General features: G+C 39.9%; 1 protein-coding gene across 4 annotated transcripts in view; it reads left to right on the top strand.

Moving 5' to 3' along the window:
• The window catches only part of KSR2 (kinase suppressor of ras 2), a 435191-nt gene that overhangs the window by 307242 nt on the left and 113736 nt on the right, over nt 1–14213 (top strand). For all 4 annotated transcript variants that reach the window (XR_014445794.1, XR_014445796.1, XM_083151467.1 and 1 more), the window contains exons 8-10: nt 2656–2723; nt 3756–3874; nt 11665–11833. Coding sequence is in view for 2 of the 4 variants with exons in the window: in XM_083151467.1 (XP_083007593.1) it covers nt 2656–2723; nt 3756–3874; nt 11665–11833 (356 nt within the window). In the remaining 2 variants the exon portion in view is untranslated. The remainder of the gene's footprint in view (nt 1–2655; nt 2724–3755; nt 3875–11664; nt 11834–14213) is intronic.

The following is a 14213-nucleotide window of genomic DNA, read 5'->3' as shown; positions in this document are numbered from 1 at the left end:
CTTCATCTCCTATGCTTACTATTTGCGAGTTCCGCCATCTGTCCCACTTATAGTGAAATTTCTTACGTGAATTTCTAGAGTAGAACATATATTTTTCATGTTTCATCACCTCATTAACCAGTGCTCTCCATTTTGCAAGCGCTGGATATTTAGACGAGAACCACACTCGGGCTATTATTACTTTCGCCAGTGTAATTAAGCTAATAACATATGGATAGAGCATTGGTGAATTGTCTCCCCCTATTTCCAACCCCAGTAGGCAAGTTCTAGGGTTCAATTGGGTGATTGCAGGGATTGTCAGTTTGAGATCTTCCCATACCTGCTTCCAGAAATGGTACACCTTTGGGCAATCCCACACCATGTGCTGAAACCCTGCTTCTGTTGTCGCACATCTTGGGCATCTATCATCCGCTCTCAATCCCACCCTATACATTCCCAGTGGAGTACAATAGATCCTGTGCATTATAAAATAGTGGATTTGCTGGTATCTGATAGACGCAGTCGCGTGTTTAATAGCTCCCATTGTATCTTCCCACTCCTCTATTGTCAATGGACCCACATCTGACTCCCACTTTATTTTCAGTCGTTCCATTGAGTGCTGGTGCTGAGTATTATTAATGATTTTATATAGTCTAGATACCCGACCCGTATTACCTAACCTCTGAAGCATTGACCTAATCGGTGACGGGGAAATATCAATAGTGAGCCCACCGAATTGACTTTGGATTGCATGTCGTAGCTGTAAATACCTAAAGACATGCTCATTTGGTATGCCATACTCCGTTTGCAGCTGTTGAAAAGACTTAAACCACCCATCACTATATAGCTGCCCTAATCCCACAATCCCTTTTTGCGACCATATATTGTCCAGAGACAGTTTCTCCAATTCTAGGTATTTTTTGTTAAACCATAATGGAGATTCAATCTCCAGCCCTGACCAATTCATGGTTGACTGAAAATGTCTCCATATCAATATTGCTTGCCGAAGGATGGGAGATAGTTTATACGTAGAAATACCTGACAACAAAAATAGAATTGGAGAATCCCATTGTCCCAGCTGTTCACTGAGGTAAGCCCGTAGCAAAGGATCATTTGTGTTGGTGACCCAGCCAGCTAAATGTGCTGCCTGCGATGCTAGGTAATAATTTCTTAAATTTGGAAGAGCCAAACACCCCTGCTCTTTAGAGTTGTATAGTATTTTTATTGCTGTGCGCGGGGATTTTTCTTTCCATAAAAAGGATGTTATTAGTTTTTCTATCCCTAAGAATACTGTTTTGGGAATATATATGGGTGTGTTTTGCCACACATATAAATACTTTGGCTGAATTACCATTTTGAACATGTTTAGGCGCCCAGTAAGTGTTATCGGCAGTTTTTTCCATGTATGCATGCGCTCCTTAAATCCCGCTGTCACAGGATAGACATTAAGTTCCACGTAACGTTGTGGGCAAGGGGTTATCCATATACCTAAGTATTTAATTTGCGAAGTCCACCTTAACGGGTATGTATTCTGATGATTTTCCGGAATATATCCTGAGATTGGCACTATACTGGAGTTATCCCAATTTATGCATAATCCTGAGAAATCCCCGAATCTATTTACTACTTTGAGCATTTGTCTCAGTGATCTCTCAGCGTCTTGCAAAAACAGCAGTATATCATCTGCGTATAGGGTTATGGTGTCCTCTATGTCTCCTATTTGTATACCTCTGATTTCTGGGTCTAGACGTATTAAGCATGCCAGTGGTTCAACTGCCAATGAGAACAGAGCCGGAGAAAGAGGGCACCCTTGGCGAGTGCCCCTCTTCAAATGCTTACATGTTCTTACCTATAAACACTTGCTTACTTGTAAATACTGCAGACAAGCATATCACGGTATCTTTTTCAGTTCCACAAAATGGCACAGTATTGCCAAAGGGAAAATAAAGAAAAACTCCTCATGGTGCAGATAAGATAAAAAAAACATTTATTGAAACAATAATAATAAAAAAGAAAGAGGCTGGCTCCGTACCATGAAACAGAGGTAGACTGGTGTTATCAGCAGGACAAAGAAACCCGGGATTCCTACTGTCTGACGCTGGACCAAATGTGCGTGTGCAGCCCACAAGTAAAAACACTCCTCCTCCAACATGTTGTGACGCTTAGGAGCGTCTTTTTAAAGGATGGAGTGCTATCTGGCGTATATGTGCTATTTATTTGTCTGCCGGGAGGAAGTAACCCGTCCGGAAGTGATGTTGCTCATCTCGAGGTTAATCACTCTAGTGCTACAAATATATAAAACTCTGTTGAGGCTCTACGTCATTTAAGACCCCAGAGTCTGCGCTCGATTCAGGCAGCATTTAAATGGTAAAACAGGTGACTATTTAGCTCTATCTCCAGTTAAAACGGGTGTGAAGTACTACTATATGGAAGTACTCCATATAATGCAAGCACTGGTCTCACGCTCATATTATATCCTATTTAATTAAACATTTGCATCATATATTTTCTCACCTTGCATTTGGAATAAAAGTATACAGTAGTTCGGAAACTGTTGTTATGGAACAGAATGGTTCAGTGACCTCTCCAGTTCTTCTTGAACACAATCCCAGGTTTACTTACTGTATGGATACTTTTCAGATTAAATAATATGTTCATTTTCTGTTTTCTTATTAGACTAAAGTGCCACAACAAATGCACCAAAGAGGCGCCTCCATGTCACTTACTTATTATACACCGGGGAGGTATGTATACTATCTGAGTCAGTACGGTCTGAATTTAACATGTTTGCGTGATGACAGTCAGTTTCATCGTAAAGTCTGATCTATGTATAATTGTATTATTTTGGCTGCCTCTGCTCAGCGTGAGAATAATATCTCCTTAATTGTGGGCACATACTACATGCGGTGTGTATCCAGTGAGATTGTTAGCAGCAGGACCTGTTGGTGAGGCCGGTATCGGCAAGTGCATACACCAATGCCAATACTGGCAGCAATAGGGCATCATTAGCTACAGCACAGCATCCAATTGAGCTACAAGTACATACGGTGGTGCAAATTGCTAGTGACTGGCGCATCGCTAACAATGCAGTTGGGTATACACTGTTTGATTTTAAGGATTTGACGCAATGACATGTCGTTATCGCCATATTCGTTAACAATTTGGTCTAGTGTGTACCCTGTTTAACTCATGTAACATTGATCATTTCAAATTAGGGATTAAATTTATTTTATATTTTATATTTCTGTTTTTTTTTTCTTCAATGTTTATTTCATTTTTCTGTATGCAAATAGCGGTTACAGAAAAAGATAAGGATGCTTGTTGGAGGAAAGACATCCTTACATTAATAAGAACATTTCTCTGAAAATATTAAACTGGTTTATGTAGAGCTTCATTTTTGCTTGGGTGGTCAGCTTACAACAGCTGGTTGTTCTATCATATAAGTTTCATTGTAGCAATGAGATCCAAATACTATAATCTTTAGGTTTTTTGTTTAAATATGGTCAATTGTTATATGCAATACTGAACATAACAAATCTCAAGCACAACTTGGATCAGTAGAGCATAGATGCGTAGTGCAAATGACAAAGGGAAACTAATTAGCTTGCACAAGATTTGTGTCTGTGACTCAAGGAGTCACTGCATTAAGTAATCCAGTGTTATTGTATAGATTTTGTATCCTCTAAGTCTTGTCTTACTGAACCGTAAACCATAAAACAGATGACTGAGCTACCTACAACTTTCCATCACTAATACCGGTTTCATTTTCATTTCAGCCCGTTTAGTTAGGACCGAATCTGTACCATGTGACATCAATAATCCTTTAAGAAAACCTCCACGATACTCAGACCTCCATGTCAGCCAAACACTTCCTAAAACCAATAAAATTAACAAGGTAAGTCAGCCCGCATCTTAATACAAACTGATGTCAGCTACAAGAATGCGCTGTGCTCTTTGTGATACTAGCCTGTGCACAAAAGTCATTTAATGTTATATGCATTGCTGTATTATCTTTTATGTACTATGTGCTAAAAAGTGTACTAAATACCATATATGGGTAAGAACAAAACACAGTAGCTAACCAATCCAATACAGTATTACACAGCATGAAACATTAAAACCACAGACAGTGAGTAATGATTACAAAGTAATTATATTTCATTTAATTTATGTGCTGTATTACATTACACTAAAGGAGCCCATAGACGCTCCGTTTTGCCGGTCCGTTTTGTACTTTTAAAGTACACATTGTATCGGATCGCATTCCTTGTGCGTGCATTGTGCATGCAACGCGATCCGATACGATGTAAAGCTAGTACAAAAAGTATGTGCAGCACATACTTTTTGTACTGTACTATGAGATGCGTGGGAGCGCGCATCACATAGTACAAAACGGAGCCGCCGCAAAACGGAGCGTGTATGGGCTCTTTAAGAAGTGAAACAATGCAAGATATTTTAATCAGCAGAAGCTGCATGTGCATCTTATTTGCCTCACTTTGCGACTAAGACACATTTTATTTGGAAAAAGTCACATGAAAAGAAGCACAGTGCTACCAAGTCATACAGCACTCGCATGTTATGTGTAATGTGACCTGTAGCACATAAAGCAACACTTATTGTATGCTCCCAACATATATACCTATTATTAAACAGATTTTTAATAGAACTAGTTTGTACCGAATGTCCTATTCGTTAATTTACATAACAACAATATACTACTTCTCCAAAATAGTTCAACAAGTTGAATGACTGACACAATATGGATGCTGGACAAAGCAGTGTAAGAATCCTTGTGTAAAAGTATTCATACTAATACGTTTAGCTACAATATTTAAGGCAAGATAGTACGATTGGAAAAGCTCAACCGAGTGTCTACATAAAAATATTATTCAATATACAAAAGAAAATATTAGTTGTTAATTACACTAAGAAGGAAGCAATAGGCATGGTGAATATAAGTTTAACCAGCAGAGGCTGCTTGTTCATCTTACTTGCATTGATTTGCGAATAACATGCATTTTTTATGGATTTAGGGGGATATTCAATCGCCGTCGAGCATCTCCCGTGGGGGAGATGCTCAACGGGCCCTATTCAATGCTGTCTTCCCCGACAGCATTGAACAGGGTTTCCCGGCAGAACGAGCCCGACATCTCTAGCTGTCGGACTCGTTCTGCCGAGAACAGCCGGGAAGTGACGAGTTGCCGGCTGCATCTCGTCACTTCCCGGCCGCATCTCGCGGCCACGCCCCCTTCTCGTCCCGCTGCAGGCGGGACATTGTATCCCGCCTGCATGTTCTCGGTCGAGCTGACAGAGAATGGGACTGGGTCACGGCAGGTGAGCAAGCTCGTCTGCCGTGACCCGAAGATTGAATACCCCCCTAAGTCACTCGAAAAGATGCTCAGCGCTACCAAGTCACACAGCACTCGCGCCTTATGTGTAACGTGAGTTGTAGCACACGGAGCTTACACGTATGTGGACACATCTGTACATACCATATTGTTTTGTGACTTGGCTTTTGGTCTTACATTGTTACAAATAGTGTGACATAATTTATTCCTGGTTTATTTAGAAGATTATGCTGTGCAGAGAATTAATGTAGGAAGTGATATTCATCCAGTCCCATTTATTTATGTTGTCAGCATCAATAACCAAGGCATATGGATATATGTGCTGGAAAATTTACAGGCCTGGCACGGACGATAATGCATTTGTACAGATGAATAGATTCAGGGACAAATGATAAATACGCACATCCACACCACACAACAGATAACAGGAAACACAGACCTGATTGCATTACATTGATTTGTTTTGTGCCAGTCATAGCAATTACTGCATGTTCTTCCCATTTATAATGTAAAATCCAACTCATGGTTATTTTACAATTGGAAGCATTGGACTTTTCTTTGCCTTCAGAAAGTATTACTGGGAATTTTAGTGTCTTGTCTCTGCAGGCAACAGTTTGCAAAGCTTTTCTTTGCTGCATGTCTACCCAATAGAAATATATGTGCTACATTGCTTGGTGAAATGCTGACTCCGCGCATTACACATTTAGATGCAGCATTTTGTTGGTGGAATCAGGCCATAAGTGTTCCCAGTACAACCTGAACCACACAGCATAGTTGCCTACTCTCCTGCATTCTGCAGGAGACTCCCTGAAATAGCAACAATCTCCCTCTCTCCCCCATTAATCCCTCATTACACCTAGCCCATATTACACTGTCACATAAAAAAAAAAAAAAAAAAAAGGAATGAGACATAGATACATTTACATTTAATCATCCACACCATTTTCTAGCACTTTAGCAAGTATAATAGCTCTTACTAACTGCTCTGGGGCTCATCTATATTTGGATATAAAACATTTTACACAGGGCCGGCGCCACCACTAGGCAAATCTAGGCATTTGCCTAGGGCGCCGGCCACTGGAGGGCGGCATTTCGCCCCCCCCCCGTGCCGCGGGGGTACCTGTCCTGCGGCTGTGTATATAAAGATTGCGGCGGCAGCGGGGGGTCCCTGCAGTCAAGAAATAACGAGCGCTATCCGCCGGGCTATGCGGAAGCGCTTCTGTTGTGGAAACACTGGCCGCACGCTGATTGGCTGAGATTCAGCCAATCAGCGTGCACCGTGCGGCCAGTGTTTTCACAACAGAAGCGCTTCCGCCTAGCCAGGCGGATAGCGCTCGTTATTTCTTGACTGCAGGGACCCCCCCGCTGCCGCCGCCGCCGCAAGCTTTATATACACAGCGCCGCAGGACAGGTACACCCCCCCCCCCGGCACCGGGGCGCCCCACCCCGACTCGCCTGGGGCGCTCCGGTGCCTTGCACCGGCCCTGATTTTACAAGATTCCTTTCAGATGTAGCAGTACAGGTCCACACTTATAGGTGCCACGTTCACAATCTCTTTTTACAATCTCTCCATATATGGAAGTAGGAACTAGACACACCCTTTGGGTGGAGCATGACACACCCCCTTAATGTGGCGCTGCACAAAATTCTACCATTAACTATAATCTCCCTGCAGCTAGTTTTCGAAAGTAGGCAGGTATGCCACACAGCAGAATGAACTATATGCAGTTGTTGTCATCCTCGCTCTACAGACTAAAAATTGGGAGGTAACAGTGCAGTGTACAATAGCATACTGCACTGTAAGAAAGCAAGTGGGGAGTGTGGAGATTTTATCACCAGAACTTGGCACCTCCTCAACACTTGATCACATGCATTACACTCTTCACTGCTGCCAATTCATCCAAGCAACATAGTGCTGTGATAATAGTCTAAAATAATCTGTAAAACCAAATACGCCACATATGTTCTTAGTTCTTAGTATACTGCCTGATATCATATTCTATGGCAGCAATAAATTTGGTTACACAAGTGGGAATGTAAACTGACATGTCAATCTTAGCAGATCGGTAGTGAGTTTTGCAGGATATACCCATATTTCAATCACCAAATGAAGATGAAAAGAGTAAATAACACTTGTCAAGCAACAATACTAGTGTGATCCATATACAGCATGAAGGAGACATTGGATAAATTATGTTTATTTATCCTTGCGCTCTTAGCTTCCCTGCGTATTCCTATTGCACTTACCTGTTTTAGGACCCCAGTGGCCCCATCTGAGGTTGTTCCCTTACTACTCCCCTCTGTATATGCATGTTGGCTGGAGTCACTGCCTTTCTGTGTCCCATTTGTAATCAGAGGAGCCTGGTAGAGTGGATATCGGTGGAAATCATCAATTTTCTTTAATATCTGAAAAGCAAAAGAACTCAAAGCTATCTGTATTAATACAATGATTGAAGATATATAGAATAAGGTAATTTAGGATTTATGGTGCTGACCCACATTTCATAGAGTGAGGCACTGCTGGATCTCAATTTGTTATGTCAACCAGACAATGGGAATAATTCAACATGGATTGCTAATCGGAGAATTCACAATCCATTCAATTATGGAACAGCATAGCCGTGCAACTGCAATTGCCGAGTAAATGTCCGAACGCTTAGAAGTTGCAGAGTAGTCGCAGTTGGATTGGCAGGTTGCCAGTGTCAAACAAGGTGTGTTTGTAATAATGCCTTTTTGTGAGGATTTCTGATGTCAGTGATGACCACTTCCAGCCTGGTTGTTGAGCAGATTAGTAGAAGAACTAGACTTGGACCATATGCAAAAACTGTTCCATGGTTCGGTTTTTGCAAATGGATCTGGGAATGGGACGCTATTTGTGATACATTCCCAATCTTGTGGTGTCTTTCTTTCTGTCTGGGCAGCTTTCTTCTCGCAGTCCACTGCAAATTGTCTCATTAGCGATCCATGCTGCATTAGGCCCAATGCGCTCTTTTACCTTAACCTACATTAACAATATGGCACCCTTTCCCATCATTACAGAATTTGTAATCATAATGGGTGGGAGATTTGTGGCCACAACAATATATGCTTATTTTAGCACAACAAAAGCCATTTGCAGAGAAATACCTCCTGATACTCCAATATACCCATAAATCTGCCCCCCACACTTACCCGCAAATTGGATGTACATTGTGATGATGGGAGAGTCCCTCATACTGAGAAGGTTGTGTGGGGGTGATATTGGAATATATAGCATGAAGCTAAAGTCAGAGGGAACTGAAAGACCAGAAATAACTTTTTATATAATGTTTCAATAATGTTTACAGTGAAATGTAAAATTATATATATATATATATATATATATATATATATATATATATATATATATATATATACAGGTTGAGTATCCCTTATCCAAAATGCTCGGGACCAGGAGAATTTTGGATAACGGATTATTCCGTATTTCGGAATATTTTAATATTTCAATGATGTATTTTGAAGTATCTTGCATTTATGCTGTATAAACACATAATATACACACAAATATATTTTATTACCACATAAAATACACACAAATATATTTTAATTGTTCAAAAAACAAGGTTTCAAAACGTGAAACAAAATGTGTGTACTATCTCAGCACTGAATTTGAATGCCAAGCAATCATTGTCTTGCACATATATAGTGCCAGTTACATATCATGTCCCCAGTGATGCTGTTACAAATGTCCCCAGTGAGGTTTTAGCAAAAAAAAAAAATTTCTTCACTTTCCGGAATGTCCGTATTTCGGAATAATTCGGATAACGGATATTCGGATACGGGATACTCAACCTGTATATATATATATATATATATATATATACAATGTGTAAGCTGGCACTCCCAGAGGATATGCTTTAGTTCCTGACCCGGTGTCTTCAAGTGTGGGCCAAGTGGTCCTAGTATGCAGTAGGAAAATAGTGAGTCAGCACTCTCGGATTTAGAAAGGTGCAAAAAATTGATTAATAAAAGATTATATATGTACTGTATATATACAAATAAAAATCAATTTTCTTCCATAAAACATTTATTTAAAAATACAGACTAAAATTGACATTTCGCCACAGTTCATAATGTTAAGAGAGAATTCCCTTGATTCTTTAGATGAAGAATGTATACCCAATGCATTTCGTCTCACAGTGAGACTTCATCGGGGTAAAGTTTTTCTCTTGACTTTCAGTTAGGTTCCTATTGGTCTGAAGGTGGTCTCACCTCGCTATAGATTCTTTAAAAGGACAACTTACTTTTTTTCTCCTTGAGAAGATGAATGGGTGGTAAAAGAGGTAGGTGTTCACTCCTGGCTGCAAATACTAATGAGCTCCTCAGTTTCCCAACCACAAGACTTTAAGGAATCTATAGTGATGTGTGACCACCTTCAGACCAATAGGAACCTAACTGAAAGTCAAGAGATAAACTTAGGGTAATACTCTACCCCTGATGAAGTCTCGCTGTGTGACGAAACACGTCGGATATACATTCTTCATCTAAAGAATAAAGAAAATCCTCTCCTAAGATTATGAACTGTGGTGAAATGTCAATTTTAGTCTGTAATTTTAAATAAATGTTTTATTTAAGAAAATCTATATTTATTTGTATAAGGAAAGACTGAACAATCATAGAGTAATTTGAACAGGGGCCCCATTTAACACTATTGGGGTGATATAAGGAAAAGGGATGCCACTAGTAGGGGATTAAGTGTTAACGGCGACCCATAAATTCAAATATTAGCGCAACTAAAGGGATTTCGTTTGGTGTGTGTATATATATATATATATATATATATATATATTTATATATATATATATATATTTATATATATATATATATATATAATATATATATACACACACCGTATATGTCTAGTGTCTGTGGAACACTGTCATCTGTTGGCAGCAAGTGAAACTACATCTGCTAGCTTTTAAAGCATTTGCTGCGAGCGGGCTTACTATTGTATGTGTATATATAGATATATGTCTATATATAGATATATATCTATATATATCTATATATAGATAGATAGATATGTGTATATATATTTGATATTACTTCATAAGTTTGTGTTTAGCCCAGGAGGCGATTTCTGTATCATATAGGTAATGGCTGATACTTCCAAAGTCACGGTGTACCATTTATATTATTTACACAAAACAGATTTTTCAATGCAGAAGACCACACATGTATTTGTATGGAACGAGCAGTGACTTAATAACATACTCTCATATGGAAGGAGCAGTGACTTAATAACATTCTCTAGAAATAATTCCCTTGTCATCCGTTGGTTTATGCTAATAGAAATGTCTGGACCAATGATTCTTATGATGTATGTATCACGTTTATTATATAATAATTCCTTATGCATGCAGCTTACTCTTGTATTCTGTGGTTATCTCATGCACAGATGCATATTCCATAAAACACAGTCACACTTTAATTATAACATTCATGTAATGGATATAATGGAGGCATGAGAGCCTGTTCTTTGAGTAACAAGCGTGTATTGTACGATATTAGTGTGCAAGGGATGGACAGAGGGGTCATGCTGATGGCACAATGTTCACTTCTTCCTTGGTAAAAATGCACTTTGGCTGTGGAGCCATCTGCTAACAGTCTCTTTCCAGATGGCATGTAGGGATCTCAGGCATTGTGTCTTTACATATACATAAATTGAATTAATAAGAAAACAAACAAACACTGTTGAGGAGGAGGACAATTAAAACTGAGAAAATGTGTGGGAAAGAGAAGCCAGGAGATAAAGTGATGGAAATATGAACGGTCATATTCAGATATTATTCAGTTTATACCTAATAAGCTAGTCCTAAAGTATTCCCTCCAAATACTTAGAGTGGGGGCTGTCAGTCTGTGGGCCAAAGTGTTTTTGCCGAGAATGCATCTATATATATTGTCAGTGACTCCTATGTACTGCTCTGACATCACTGGCTTCTGCTGACTTCATAGGCTGCATTCTCACATATATTGATAGAGGACACAAAAAAGCAGCCCATGTCATGTAAGCAAATGGGTGTTGTTGAACTGTAATACCCTGAATGATGCCTCATAATTCTGGGACTTACAGTACAGCAATAAGAGACGTACTGCACAGCCTGTTGGTTCTTAAAACAATTGACATTGGCTTCATTCTAATGTGCATGCATTACAGTAGTTTGATATTGGTCACACTATGGTACTTACAGTATCACCTCACAAAATAAATAAAGTTAAAGGTTTTGTCCAATGTGTCACAGTACGTCTGCTTTCCTCTCATCTGCTTCCCAATGTGTTATCTCTTTTGTTTTCCCAGGACCACATTCCAGTGCCCTACCAGCCAGATTCCAGCAGCAACCCCTCCTCTACGACATCCTCCACACCGTCCTCACCTGCTCCTCCGCTTCCCCCCAGTGCCACCCCACCCTCTCCCCTCCACCCATCCCCACAATGCACCCGCCAACAGAAGCCGTTCAACTTACCAGGTAGTAAAACCCACCTGGAACAGGCAAAGTGCTTACTAACCTAAATCTGTGCTTAACACGTGGCACTGGAAAGGTTAAGTACAGTATTGCAAAAGTGCATGCGGATTCATTCTTAGATCTAATGGTGGCGGGAGGGGAGACATTTATGAAACCAATGAGTCAGATTGTTTTTTTTGTGCAGGTATAAAAATGAAAGCAATCATTTAATTGGTTGCCATGAATTACTCCTATTTTACCTGTCAATTTTCATAAATGTTTCTGCTGTGTTCTAGATGATGTGGTAAAATGTTACAGAGGTTTCTAGATGTACTAGTTATCACACCTTTCAACTACTTAAAAACCCGTTACGTGTAATTCTGTAGCAAGTATGCTATAGCAAGTATAAATATGAAATTGCTCTTTTCTGTTTATTGATGATCTTTTCAACTATTCGCAAAATTAGAAGATTTAGAATTTTAGTTGAATATGATTTGTGCTGTACACAATGATTAACTTTATAGCGTGGGAGAAAGCAAAAATAATGACTTAGATTTTAAATGTGTGCAACATTGTGTCTACCCATCTTTGTTTTGCTTTTCGTGGTCACGCTGTAAGATTCACAAATTCTACAGCAAGTAGTCAGCTGTACTTAGCAACAACATTTACACAACATATAGTGCTATTTTGAATATTTATATCCACTGGATTTTAATGAACTAATGACTTATGTGGCTTCAATATCAGAGCTATGTTATTGTAAGCCCTCATCAATCATAGTTATTATCAACTCTACACCCAACATATGTCACCTGGAATAGAATGCATGTAGTCATATATTCAGGGCCAGATTAACAATGGGGCAGATGGTGCTCCAGATCCAAGTCTCAGCATAAATATAAGCCCATCATCATGCCATCATGATGATTAGCAGCTGGCTACCTGGTCACGTAGTAAGCAATAAATTATAAGTATTAAAACTGTAATTTTATCCCCCCCCTCAAAAAAATTCTGCATTTAATTAGAGAGTGGGGCTAATACTGCAGGGGGTGTAGATGTTCACATGGCTCTGGCCACTCCCACACAGCACTGGTCACAGCTCCTCCCCTTCTCACTAATGACCTTCACATATTTTTATTGATGAAATTCAGGGAACATAATACTGCATACAAAAAAACATAAATCAAGAAAAGATTCATATGAGGGAAGGCTCTGTGTTGGCAAGGAACTGCATGAACCTTTAATTCTCTTTTATTGACTCATTTTGTAGTGCCTGTATTCATCTACGTTGTTTTATACTTTTTGTTCCACTTACATTTTATTGCCAAAAATCCCAAAACCCTGCAACCTGTCATCTGACAGTATGGATCACTTATCAACTGGAAAATCTGAGATACTAAGTAAACAATATTTCTTCCTCCTACAGAATGTGACATTGCACACCTTCTTCTGCTTGTCTGCCTATTTTAATGAACATGCATATTATTAGTATTATTACTTTGTAAGGGAGGCATTTTTATGCTGCTGATAGGCTAAGCTAAACAGATGGGAAAGTTATATATGGAACATGGGATCACTGTAATAATCCTCTCAATGGGGTTTATTTTGGTCCATTTGGTCCAAACAAGCATTCGCCTAGAGGACCGATGTTGTGCGTCTGCCCAGGTGCATTTCTGGGCATGTGAAGATACAGGGAGCATGCACCCACGGTGAACATTCTATTTTCCGGGTGCATGCACCCTACATGGCAAGCGGGGAGCGGAGAAGGGCGGGGGCGCCGGGCAGCCCCATTCCAATATGGGAACGCCCAGCGCTTCATGGGCGTTCCCATGAGAACAATGGGAATTCTCATGGTAAAGAGGCCATGACGCGGGCGCGCGGGGGGGGGGTGACATCACTGGATGTCACCCATTTCCGTCCCAGCATTCACGCATATGTAAGTGACTTTATTTCAGAAGCATATCTACGTACGTTTTATGGTACGCAAACCCCATCGTCAGGATGCAGTAAGGATGCAGTATTTTTTAATGGATGTTTGGGTTTGATATCCTGGTGCTCATCATCACAATCACAACAGTGACATCCTGGTGGTCAAAATCCTAGCAGCTTTTGATAAAACCTAACCCTAACACCCCTCTTGCAGCCTAAACCTAACCGTGTCCTTTGGCATCCTTATCCTCCCAATAGAGCCTTACCCTAGCCCCAAACCTAACCTAATACTAAGTCTGTCGGGATTATGACCTTCGAGGCAACAGCAAATACATCATTGATCACGTCACTTAATATGTACACTCACATCCATAGATGAGTAAACCTTACACAGCTTTTAGTACGTACATATTAGTAAAGAACGAACATGCAATAAAGACATCTAGATCAGTGAAGACACTAATATGAACAATAT

The sequence above is a fragment of the Crinia signifera genome, chromosome 1 (assembly GCF_055691185.1).
Source record: "Crinia signifera chromosome 1, ASM5569118v1, whole genome shotgun sequence".
Taxonomy (NCBI): Eukaryota; Metazoa; Chordata; class Amphibia; order Anura; family Myobatrachidae; genus Crinia; species Crinia signifera.
The sequence above is the reverse complement of the archived record's forward strand: the minus strand, read 5'-3'. Positions and strand labels throughout refer to the sequence as shown.